At 40.8% G+C, this 13,661-nt stretch overlaps 1 protein-coding gene across 1 annotated transcript in view; it reads left to right on the top strand.

Annotated features, from left to right (window-relative positions):
- The window catches only part of LOC133630466 (meiotic recombination protein REC8 homolog), a 64,556-nt gene that overhangs the window by 27,442 nt on the left and 23,453 nt on the right, over nucleotides 1-13,661 (top strand). The window contains exon 6 of the mRNA XM_062022065.1: nucleotides 13,405-13,465. Coding sequence (XP_061878049.1) covers nucleotides 13,405-13,465 — 61 coding nt within the window. The remainder of the gene's footprint in view (nucleotides 1-13,404; nucleotides 13,466-13,661) is intronic.

Genomic DNA, 13,661 nt, shown 5'->3' with positions numbered 1-13,661 from the left:
TGTTATTTCTTTAAAAAGAAAGATTATTTTTGGAGAGAATTTGCCGTAGTACATACATTCGTATATGCGTTAAAAGAACATGGTTGGAGCTGGGACGTGTTATCTTAATTCTCCTTTCTAATGAGCTCAATTTTCTTAGTAAATAATAAAGTCATCAGCTGAGTGGGTGGAGCTACTGGGAGAAGTCCCTCGTTGGGTTAGCGATGCTACTGTATTAAACAAATATTTAGGATAGTTTTTATTGAGGCGGATGAGATTGGAAAAATATTTCCTATTCATCATACAAGTAAAAGAAGGAACGTTTATTTGAGCAGGAACTTGAAAATGAAATCAAACTATTTAAAATAACTTACAAAACAAATTAATTTTGAGCAAATTGAGAAAACTCAAAATACATAAATACTTGATAAGAAAACTAAATTCCAGCTGCAGAGGTTTTGCTTGGCGAAGTTTAAGCAAGACAATAAACCAAGTAAATACTTGGCTAACCAACTTAAACTAAAGAAAGAAAAAAGCTCTATACCATCTGTTAAAGATTCAGCTGGAAATATTACACACGTTCCTGAGGAAATTAACTCTATCTTTAGAGACTTTTCAAAAAACTTATATACACCCCAGATTTACTCATCTCCCAAATTAAATACAGGGCAGGTAACAAATGTAGATCCACCTATTTCAGTAACATAAATTAAAGATGCTCTACAACAGATGCCAAACAATAAAGCATCACGACCTGATAGGTTCCCTGTGGAGTTCTACAAACCATTTGGTCATTGCTTGTTCCAATATTTACAAAAATGGCTTTAGAGATGAAAGAAAACTCATTCCTTCCTCCAAACATAAACTCTGTATAATCAGTCTCTTGCTAAAACCGATAAAGACCCAATACTTCCGTCCAGTTATCGGCCAATCTCCTTGATTAATGTTGATATTAAAATTATCTGCAAAGTATTAGCTCAAAGATTAGAAAAAGTTACTCCAGATAGAGTACATCCTGATCAAACAGGTTTTATCAAATGGAGACACTCGTTCAACAATGTTCACCGTCTACTCAATCTTATTCATAATCTAAAAATCCCTGTTGTTTCATTAGGTGCTGAAAAAACATTTCACAGAGTGAATTAGGGCTGGGCGATATGGCCTTTTTTAATATCGCGATATTTTAAGGCCATATCGCGATACACGATATATCTCTCGATATTTTGCCTTAGCCTTGAATGAACACTTGATGCATATAATCACAGCAGTATGATGATTATATGTGTCTACATTAAAACATTGTTCTTCATACTGCATTAATATATGCTACTTTAAAACTTTCATGCAGAGAAGGAAATCACAACTAAAAAAATCACTATTTTTTTCATATGGTGTTGATCTGGAAATGTTTGCCTCAGCATTTTGATGGTGTGGGCGTGTAGCACCGAACGGAGATGTTGACATGCGGAGTAAGCACTGTTCATTCCCAAGCAGGTGACTTTTCAAATGATGCTACATATTAGCAGTAATGCTACTTTTTATAGCAACGCTTTCGCCCCACACTTGACAAATTACGGTTGTGTGTTCGACATATTGTATTCCCACTTGAAGCCAAACCACCGCCAGACGATGGACCCCCTGCTGTTTTTTGGGGGAATTAATTATTCCTTCATTTGTTACCAGATGAGCACCTTATCGATTCCACTGCACAAAAGGAACATCAAATACCTGGGTATCAATATCTCTTCCACCTTGTCAGACCTGAATCTCTTGAATTACTCCCCAATCTTCCAATCCATTGAGGATGATCCACAAACCCCGTTTCCATATGAGTTGGGAAATTGTGTTAGATGTAAATATAAAAGGAATACAATGATTTGCAAATCCTTTTCAACCCATATTCAATTGAATGCACTACAAAGACAAGATATTTGATGTTCAAACTCATAAACTTTATTTTTTTTTGCAAATAATAATTAACTTAGAATTTCATGGCTGCAACACGTGCCAAAGTAGTTGGGAAAGGGCATGTTCACCACTGTGTTACATGGCCTTTCCTTTTAACAACACTCAGTAAACGTTTGGGAACTGAGGAGACACATTTTTTAAGCTTCTCAGGTGGAATTCTTTCCTATTCTTGCTTGATGTACAGTTTAAGTTGTTCAACAGTCCGGGGGTCTCCGTTGTGGTATTTTAGGTTTCATAATGCGCCACACATTTTCAATGGGAGACAGGTCTGGACTACAGGCAGGCCAGTCTAGTACCCACACTCTTTTACTATGAAGCCACGTTGATGTAACAAGTGGCTTGGCATTGTCTTGCTGAAATAAGCAGGGGCGTCCATGGTAACGTTGCTTGGATGGCAACATATGTTGCTCCAAAACCTGTATGTACCTTTCAGCATTAATGGCGCCTTCACAGATGTGTAAGTTACCCATGTCTTGGGCACTAATACACCCCCATTACATCACAGATGCTGGCTTTTCAACTTTGCGCCTATAACAATCCGGATGGTTCTTTTCCTCTTTGGTCCAGAGGACACGACGTCCACAGTTTCCAAAAACAATTTGAAATGTGGACTCGTCAGACCACAGAACACTTTTCCACTTTGTATCAGTCCATCTTAGATGAGCTCAGGCCCAGCGAAGCCGACGGCGTTTCTGGGTGTTGTTAATAAACGGTTTTCGCCTTGCATAGGAGAGTTTTAACTTGCACTTACAGATGTAGCGACCAACTGTAGTTACTGACAGTGGGTTTCTGAAGTGTTCCTGAGCCCATGTGGTGATATCCTTTACACACTGATGTCGCTTGTTGATGCAGTACAGCCTGAGGGATCGAAGGTCACAGGCTTAGCTGCTTACGTGCAGTGATTTCTCCAGATTCTCTTAGACTTAGACTTAGAAAATCTTTATTGTCCCCGAGGGGCAATTTGGTTTGCAGCAGTAGTCATTAAAAACAAGGTTCAACAGTAAAACGAGGTACAACAGTAAAAAACAAGGTACAACAGTAAAAACGAAGTACAACAGTAAAACAAGGTACAAATACATAAAATACATACAACATACAAACCATCATGAAAGCATTGAGCTAAAAACTAAAAACTAAAAACTCTCTCTGAACCCTTTGATGATATTACGGACCGTAGATGGTGTAATCCCTAAATTCCTTGCAATAGCTGGTTGAGAAAAGTTTTTCTTAAACTGTTCCACAATTTGCTCACGCATTTGTTGACAAAGTGGTGACCCTCGCCCCATCCTTGTTTGTGAATGACTGAGCATTTCATGGAATCTACTTTTATACCCAACCATGGCACCCACCTGCTCCCAATTTGCCTGTTCACTTGTGGGATGTTCCAAATAAGTGTTTGATGAGCATTCCTCAACTTTATCAGTATTTATTGCCACCTTTCCCAACTTCTTTGTCACGTGTTGCTGGCATCGAATTCTAAAGTTATTTATTATTTGCAAAAAAAAAAAACATTTTTCAGTTTGAACAATATGTTGTCTTTGTGGCATATTCAACTGAATATGGGTTGAAAATGATTTGCAAATCATTGTATTCCGTTTATATTTACATCTAACACAATTTCCCAACTCATATGGAAACGGGGTTTGTATGTGGTGGGTATAGCAGCCGTGCCAGAAACTTGAGGGTTGCCGGTTCGTTCCCCGTCTCTTGCCATCCAATTCACTGTCCTTGGGCAGGACACTTCACCCTTGTCTCCAGTGCTTCTCACACTGGTGAATGAATGAATGGCAGTGGTCGGAGGGGCCGTAGGTGCAAAATGGCAACCACGCTTCCGTCACTCCACCCCACGGCAGCTGTGGCTACAAATTTAGCTTACCACCACCAGGTGTGAATGTAGAGTGAATGAATGATGGGTTCTCACTTCTTTGTGCAGCGCTTTGAGTGTCTAGAAAAGCGCTATATAAATCTATCCATCCATCCATCTTCTTCCGCTTATCCGAGGTCGGGTCGCGGGGGCAGCAGCCTAAGCAGGGAAGCCCAGACTTTCCTCACCCCAGCCACTTCGTCCAGCTCTTCCCGGGGAATCCCGAGGCGTTCCCAGGCCAGCCGGGAGACATGGTCTACCCAACGTGTCCTTGGTCTTCCCCGTGGCCTCGGACGTGCCCTAAACACCTCCCTAGGGAGGCGTTCGGGTGGCATCCTCTCAATGTGGAGGAGCAGCGGCTTTACTTTGAGCTCCCCCCGGATGGCAGAGCTTCTCACCCTATCTCTAAGGGAGCGCCCCGCCACCCGGCGGAGGAAACTCATTTCGGCCTCTTGTACCCGTGATCTTGTCCTTTCCGTCATAACCCAGAGCTCATGACCATAGGTGAGGATGGGAACATAGATCGACCGGTAAATTGAGAGCTTTGCCTTCCGGCTCAGCTCCTTCTTCACCACAACGGATCAATACAGTGTCCGCATTACTGAAAATGCCGCACCCATCCGCCTGTCGATCTGATGATCCACTCGTGAACAAGACTCCGAGGTACTTGAACTCCTCCTCTTGGGGCAGGGTCTCCTCCCCAACCCAGAGATGGCACTCCACTCTTTTCCGGGCGAGAACCATGGACTCGGACTTGGAGGTGCTGATTCTCATCCCAGTCGCTTCACACTCGGCTGCAAACCGATCCAGTGAGAGCTGAAGATCCTGGCCAGATGAAGCCATCAGGACCACATCATCTGCAAAAAGCAGAGACCTAATCCTGCAGCCACCAAACCAGATCCCCTCAACGCCTTGACTGCGCCTAGAAATTCTGTCCATAAAAGTTATGAACAGAATCGGTGACAAAGGGCAGCCTTGGCGGAGTCCAACCCTCACTGGAAACGTGTCCGACTTACTGCCGGCAATGCGGACCAAGTTCTGACACTGATCGTACAGGGAGCGGACCGCCACAATCAGACAGTCCGATACCCCATACTCTCTGAGCACTCCCCACAGGACTTCCCGAGGGACACGGTCGAATGCCTTCTCCAAATCCACAAAGCACATGTAGACTGGTTGGGCAAACTCCCATGCACCCTCCAGGACCCTGCCGAGAGTATAGAACTCGTCCACAGTTCCACGACCAGGACGAAAACCACACTGTTCCTCCTGAATCCGAGGTTCGACTATCTGGCGTAGCCTCCTCTCCAGTACACATGAGTAGACCTTACTGGGAAGGCTGAGGAGTGTGATCCCACGTTGTTACACACCCTCCGGTTCCCCTTCTTAAAGAGAGGAACCACCATCCCGGTCTGCCAATCCAGAGGTACCGCCCCCGATATCCACACGATGCTGCAGAGTCTTGTCAACCAAGACAGCCCAACAGCAACCAGAGCCTTAAGGAACTCCGGGCGGCTCTCATCCACCCCCGAGGCCTTGCCACCGAGGAGCTTTTTAACTACTTTAGCAACCTCATCCCCAGAAATAGGAGAGCCCACCACAGATTCCCCAGGCACTGCTTCCTCATAGGAATACGTGTTGGTGGGATTGAGGAGGTCTTCGAAGTATTCCCTCTACCGATCCACAACATCCGCAGAGGCGGAGGATGGTGGTCCAGAATCGCTTCAAAGCCGTCCGGAAGTCGTTTTCCATGGCTTCCCCAAACTCCTCCCATGTCCGAGTTTTTGCCTCCGCGACCGCTGAAGCCGCACTTCGCTTGGCCTGTCGGTACGTGTCCGCTGCCTCCGGAGTCCTATGAGCCAAAAACACTCGATAGGACTCTTTTTTCAGCTTGACGGCATCCCTCACCGCTGGTGTCCACCAATGGGTTCTAGGATTACCGCCACGACATGCACCAACTACCTTGCGGCCACAGCTCCAATCAGCCGGCTCGACAAGAGAGGCACCGACCATGGTCCACTCGGACTCAATGTGCGGCGCCTCCCTCGTGACATCTTCAAAGTTCTTCCGGAGGTGGGAATTGAAACTCTCTCTGACAGGAGACTCTGCTAGACGTTCCCAGCAGACTCTCACACTGCATTTGGGCTTGCCAGGTCTGTCCGGCATCCTCCCCCACCATTGCAGCCAACTCGGTAGAAAGCTCCGCCCCTCTCTTCACCCGAGTGTCCAAAACATGAGGCCGTAAATCCGATAACACAACTACAAAGTCGATCATGGAACTGCGGCCTAGGGTGTCCTGGTGCCAAGTGCACATATGGACACCCTTATGTTTGAACATGGTGTTTGTTATGGACAATCTGTGACGAGCACAAAAATCCAATAACATAACACCACTCGGGTTCAGATCCGGGCGGCCATTCTTCCCAATCACGCCTCTCCAGGTTTCACTGTCGTTGCCAAATGTGCCACTTTCTGTATAATCAACACTTGAAAGGGCTTCAGTCTTGAAAGAAAGAGTCATGAGTTCCTTCCAGGATATCTAATAATCAAGCAAAAAAGAAGAAAAAGAAAAAAGAAAAATGCACTCACTATTTTCATTTGTACTGATCCAGGTCTTTCAATATTCTCATCACAATCAAATCAAATCAAATCAAATCAACTTTATTTATAAAGCACATTAAAATTTTACCACAGGGGTAGCCAAAGTGCTGTACAATGGGCAGGTTAAAAGATAATACGAGAACCGAGCAAACACAACACAACACAAACAGAACACGATAAAAAAAATAAATAAATAAAACATAAAAACAGGTTCACAGCAGGTGTATCATGGGGCGCCATTGCAGGATGGATATCACTCAGTGTTAAAAGCCATGGAATAAAAGTATGTTTTTAAGAGAGATTTAAAAACAGGAAGAGAGGAGGCTTGTCTAACACTAAGAGGTAGGTCGTTCCAGAGCTTAGGAGCAGCAGCGGCGAAAGCTCTGTCACCTCTAAGCTTCAGCCTTGTGTCAGGGACCGTCAGTAGCAGCTGATCGGCTGATCTTAGGGATCGGGTGGGGCAGTAAGGCTGAAGGAGGTCGGAGAGATTTGTTGGCGCGAGGTTGTTTAGACATTTAAAAACAAATAAAAGGAGTTTAAAATTGATTCGGTAACGCAAAGGGAGCCAGTGAAGGGACGCTAATATAGGGGTGATGTGCTCACGTCTGCGGGTCTGTGTTAGCAGACGAGCAGCAGAGTTCTGCATGAGCTGCAGGCGGGCGAGGGAGGCCTGGCTAATGCCTACATACAGGGCATTGCAGTAGTCAAGACGAGTCGAGATAAAGGCGTGGATTAATTTCTCGAGATCATGTCCTGATAGAAGCGGTTTCACTTTCGCTATTACAATCACTTTGGCTTGTTCTGGTGGTCCGTTTGTCCGGATGACAACTTTTCCATTCCTGTCCCAGGTTGATTGGATTTTATTTTGCTTTTTGAGGATCCGGCCTGTCCAAGCAATTTCCACATTTTTCTTTGTCAGGTGCGCATTTAGATAAACTCCAGTGCCTTTAAGTTTTTTAGCTGCCTCCAGAATTTCCACCTTGTGCTTTCTATTTGCAAACTTGATGATGACTTTAGGCTTGTTTTTTTGGTCCTTACTTGGAAGAATGTGACATGCTGATATGTGCTGACTCTCCAGAGGAATATGTTTACTCTTCATGTAGCGTACCACTTGTTGCTCCAAGGTGTCAAGCTCCTCAGATGGTGCGTCCTCACCATGCTGGTCATCAGGTGGGCCAGCAACCCGGGCATAACTCCGATGCCTGGTCTCCAGGCCGGTGACCACAAGGTCATCAGCTCTGGAATACTGTTCCAAGTCATCCACCCTTTGTTCTAGGAGCTCAATCCGTTCATTCTTGTGTTGGATTAGTTTATTATTAGTTTATTATTCTTCTTCGGTCAATGGTCAACAAAATAAACAAACAGTTGTACATTCATAGATTGAAAAAGAAAATGTTGCAGACCGAAAGGGTTTAGGCTGAAGTTGAACATTTATTGCGCCTAACCCTATAAACAATGTCAAGTACAAGATGAACTTCCGAAAATTATGAAATGTCCTTTTTACAACATATAATAATTACACATTATACACAACATAAACGTGTTAAACCTTTGCACCAATTATATACTATATACAAACAATTATACTTCCATTATTATTTATATCTCACATTTAGTTTTTGATTAACATTGATCATAGTAATGTGAGCACATTACACCAATTCTTAAATCCTTACATTGGCTCCCTGTACATCAGAGAATTGATTTCAAAATCCTCCTGCTCACATATAAATCACTACATGGTCTAGGGCCGAAGTATATCACTGATATGCTCCCACTATATAAGCCCTCTAGATTACTAAAATCTTCTGAGACCAATCTGTTAGCGGTTACCAGAGTAAACTCAAATCAAGGGAGAGCATCATTCAGTCACTATGCAACAAATAGCTGGAATAAACTTCCTGAAGATGTCAGACTCTCCCCAACTCTGACTACTTTTAAAACTAGACTGAAGACTTTTATGTTCACCTTAGCTTTCAGCTAAATCTTTTAACATCCGCACTGTTTTTATTTTTATTGTCTGCATTTTAATTTTGCTTTTATTTTCTTTCATTTCACTTTGTTGTCTGTGAAGCACTTTGAGTCTGCCTTATGTATGAAAAGCGCTATACAAATAAAGTTGCCTTGCCTTGCCTAGTATTAACTACAGTTTTGATTCAAGACACACATTTAAAAAACAAGACACACATTTAAAAAACACTTTCAGACATTGGTCTTAAAGTGTTTTTTAAATGTGTGAATGGAACTGGAACATTTTAAGGAATCATTCAAGCTGTTCCACAGTTGAACCCCCCTGACAGAAACACATCTACTTTTTAAGCTCGTTCTTATGTTTGGTTTCTGAAAGACAGCTGAACCTCTGAGGTCATAGGGATTCTGAATCTCTGGGTTTGAACCTCTCCTGTAGACACTGAGGCAGCATGTGGTTATGAGCTTTGTACGTCACAATAGCAGTGTTGAGGTCAACAAGATTGTGCAGTTTTAATGTTTTTAATTTAATAAACAGAGCATTGTTATGGTCATGATAATCCGCATAATTTACAATTCTAATCGCTTTCTTTTGAAGTAGGAATATAGAGTTGATGTTTGATTTGTAATTGTTACCCCAGATTTCAACACAATAATTAAGATATGGGAGTACGAAAGAATTCTATAACATGTTAAGAGCCTTTTGATTTACAGTTTTGGATTTTATGTAACATAGCAATCATTTTTGCCATTTTTGTCTTAATTATCTTTATGTACAGTTTTCAATTTAATTAATCATCTATATAGATTCCCAAAAATGTAGTTGAATACGCCCTTTCTATCTCCATATCATCAATTCTTATATGACACTGTATGTTATTTTTCCTATTTCCAAAAATTATATATTTTGTTTCATTTAGGTTGATTGATAGTTTATTGGCATCAAACCATTGCTTTAGTATGTGGAGTTCACTCTCTACAGTCTCTAAGAGTTGGCCAAGGTCTTGCCCAGAACAGTACAGACTTGTATCATCAGCAAAGAGAATACAGTTGAGTTTTTTAAAGATTTTAAAGATATCATTGATATACAATAAAAACAATTTTGGTCCCAGTACAGAACCTTGGGGCACTCCATGTGTTATAATCTTTTTATCCGAATCTACATTGTTCATATGCACATACTGTTCTCTGTTTCCAAGATAACTTTTAACCAATCATGAGCAAGACCTCTGACAACATACCTCTGCATTTTGTTTAAAATTAATGTGTGATCGATGGTGTCAAAGGCCTTGCTCAGGTCAATAAAAACGGCAACAGCAAACTCCTTCTTATCAATTGCAGTGGTTACCTCCTCAACTAATTCCATCACTGCCATGGAAGTGGACCTGTTTGATCGAAAACCGTATTGGTGTTCACTTAGCAAGTGATGCTTATCAATAAAACTGTCTAATCTTGAGACAAATAATTTTTCAAGGACTTTTGAAAATTGTGAGAGTAGAGAAATAGGCCTATAGTTGGTGAACTGATGCTTATCTCTACTTTTGAAGATGGGAATAACTTTTGCCGTTTTCATTTTCTTTGGGAAGACACCTTTTAATAAAAGAAATATTGCATGTATAAGTGAAGGGAACAGCTATAAAATCAACAATTTCTTTGATCAGAGAAAAGTTCAAGTCACAGCAGTCTGTTGACTTTTTGTTTTTCTGAGAATTTACAATTTCTATGATTTCACTTTCATGAACGGGAGAAATAATAAACAATTCTAAGTTGCTTTGAATGGTTGTTCATTAAATTTGCCACTGTTTTCGGGTTGTACAATTTAATTTGCTAAATTAAGTCCAACATTCACAAAGAAGGTGTTAAAAGCATCTGTTATTTCCTTAGGGTCATTTATTGTTTGATTATTTTCTATGAAATAGCTTGGATGTTCCTTATTTGTCATGTTTTTTTTAATGATACCATTTAAAACTTTCCACGTACCCTGGATGCTATGTTTATGTTGTTCTAATAGGTTACAGTAATATGTTGTTTTGCTGTGCTTTATTATTTGTGTTAACTTATTTTTGTACGTTTTATATTTGTGTTCATTTTATTTGGTTCTGTGCTTTAAATGTCTTCTGTAAAGATAATTTTCTTTTTGCAGGACTTCAATATTCCCTTTGTAATCCACGGTTTGTCCTTAACAGTGCTGTCCTTAATGTCATGTTTTTAATTGGACAGTGCTTATCATACAGTTTTATGAAAATGTTGCGAAAAGTTTCATATGCCTCATCCGGGTCTGTGGAGGTATAAACCTCCCCCTAGTCTTGAGCACATAACTCAGACTTGAATGCTGCCATAGTTTGTGGTGTTTGGTATCTAACAAATCTATATGGAACTGCTTTTTTGGTTTTTCTCTCATCAAAGAAATTGTGGAAAATGCTGAATACATGTAGATGATCACTTATGTCATTGAGTAGTAGTCCTGCTGTTATTTAATTCTCCGGTTGATTGGTGAAAATGTTATCTATCAGTGTGGCAAAGTCTACTGTTATTCTGGTTGGTTTTGTGATAAGGGGAAATAAATTATTGCTGTACAATCCTGTTATAAAATCGGTTGTTTTGGTACTGTCCATGGGGTTCAGAAGATTAATATTAAAATCACCGCACACAATATGGATCTTGTTTGATTTACTAAACAAATAATCAAATTTTTGATTGAATGTGTCTAGACATGATCCAGGCGTTCTGTAAACACAACTGACATTTATTTTTTTGGATTTTTCTACTTCAATTTCTACAGTTATACATTCAAAGACTCCAGTTACAGCAGTTGATTTGCTGTCAATCTTCCAACAGTTTAAATCTCGATTTACAAAAAGTGTAACTCCTCCTCCCCTTTTTCCAACTCTGTTGTGAATAATTCATAACCTTCCAATCTCATTTCACAACACTTGTTCTCATCGAGCCAAGTCTCTGAGACTGCAACAACACTAAATTTGTTGAACTGGCTCAGATATTCTCTAATATTGTCATAGTTTTTATACAAGCTACGGCTATTAAAATGTATTACGGTAAATGATTTTTCCACATTCACACATTTAAATTGTTCATCTGTGTAGTGCTCACAGTTTCTGGTAATATCATTGTAAAGATTACAGTCGGGATCTATGTCACTGCCAAACTCATTTGAATTGCAGTTGTAATTGATATTGTCATAGAAGTCTAGTTGGATGTGATTATAATTATTATACAGTTCACTACTATGATTATTATCAGTACTTCTACATTCTAATTCCTTATCACCAACATTGGTAAAATCATTTTTTAATTCACTCTCCATTATATTTTAGTTTTTTCTTTTTCTTTGTACAGATAACACATGTGTATCCACCTCCACTGAAACACTTGCACTGAAACACACACACACACACAAAAACACGCACACACACACACAAACACACGCACACAACTGACAATACTTTTACTCTATTATGAGTGTCCCAAAGCAGTCCAAGAGAAAACAAGTTTGTATTTGGTATTAGGTTAGTGTTTATACGTGGTGTTGAGTATATGTCTTTATGATCCAAGGTAAGAAAAAGTAAAAAAACAACAAAAATAGTCTGAGCATTCCAAAAATAAACTCGTCAAAAATCTCACTGTAGCTGTCTTCATCAAAAATGGAACGATCAAAAAATGAGCTCGACAAGAGTGCAAGTGTAACTGTCCAAAAAATGGAACAATCGACATTATCTGAACTGTTCAAGGTCTTCAAGTTCTCTTACCAGTTCACTTTTGCTTTTTCCGGCGTAGATCCATTCAGCTGGATGAAAATCTTGCGGTTTCTTGTCCATGTGGCTCCAATCTTGTTGTTTTTCCTCAGGATCCGTGCTTCCCGTGCTATATCCGATATTTTCTTGGTCAGATGCTCGTTGATATACACCGCTAATCCCTTCAACTTTCTTCCTTGTCTCAGTAGTTCCGTTTTGTGTCTCCGGTTTACAAAGCACACAAGGACTGCAGGCTTTGCTTTGTCTCTGCGTGGCAGTGTATGACACGCTGAGATATTGTTTGCATCCATGTGTATGTCTTTTCCCTTCAGAAAGTGCAAGACTTGGTCCTCCAGAGTTTGCAGATCCTCTGTCTCTGCGTCCTCTCCAATATTCCTGCCCGCCGTAGCAGCTCGGGCATATGAGCGCGGTCTGATGTTTAGTCCCCTGATAATGACATCTTCCATCCTCGTGTACTGCTCCAAGATTTCAACTCTTCTTTCAAGATCAGTATTGTCTTGTCTTTTTGTCCGATTGTTTCTTTGAGTTTCCTCACTTCATCTACAAGCTCCGTTAGCTTGCTTAGCTGTTGGGAGACGCTTGCCAGGTCCCCTGACATGAAGTTTAGCGACTTGCGTATTTCCTCTATGTCATTCTCCATCTCTGTGCGCTCTTCTTTGGAGGAGGCATGACACAAATTGCGTCGATGCTTCCCGCGCCTTTTCTTTGTATTTTGACAGAGTGGATTTGATAATAATTACTAAATGTTGTCGCAACTTACAGGAGCGCCGCCATCTTGTTTTTGTCTGTGTTGATAGCCTTTTGTTGCCTGATCTCCTCCATGAGGCCTGTCAGTTTCCTCTGTTGTTCCACCGCTTCACTGAGTTCCCTTGACATAAAGTTTAGGGAATCTTTAATGAATCTTGACTTTTGTTGGATGTCAGTGCATTTTGATTATTTTAGTGAATTTCATTAGGCCTTTCAACAGAGAGAAACAGTTGCAGCCATCTTGCTCCAAAGCCACACCTCCAAAAAGCCTTTTTGGAGGCATGGAAGGAAGGTGTGTGGTCCCTTTGGAACAGATTCATAACCAAAAAATTAGGAGGTACAATTGTATTTCCTATGGGAACAGTTATCCTCCTCCATTGTTCTTTGCAGCTACCAATTATTACATATATTATTAACACAACCTGGGAGTAGCTGTTGCCTGCAGCAATTTGCATCTAAGGTATTCACTTAATAATTCAAATTATGTTTTCTTTTTTTGCCTTTAAGATGGCGGACACTCACCTGCAAATGGCCTCTCGTCAGGAGCTGACACCCAGCCCCCTACAAGGCAGGAATAGTTGTTAACAATTATTAATGATGCAACTGTGTCAAAATCTCATGGTACAATATTATCACGGTATTAAGGTCACGGTACAATATTATTGTGGTATATGTCCAAAAAAAATACATAATGACATAATGTGTAAAATGTAAAATGTAGCAATGTGTTAGACAACACACTTACTGTAATTGAACCCAAATAT

This window comes from Entelurus aequoreus, linkage group LG15, assembly GCF_033978785.1.
Source record: "Entelurus aequoreus isolate RoL-2023_Sb linkage group LG15, RoL_Eaeq_v1.1, whole genome shotgun sequence".
Classification (NCBI taxonomy): domain Eukaryota; kingdom Metazoa; phylum Chordata; class Actinopteri; order Syngnathiformes; family Syngnathidae; genus Entelurus; species Entelurus aequoreus.
Note: the sequence above shows the minus strand (reverse complement) of the source record. Positions and strands in the feature narration are given on the sequence as shown.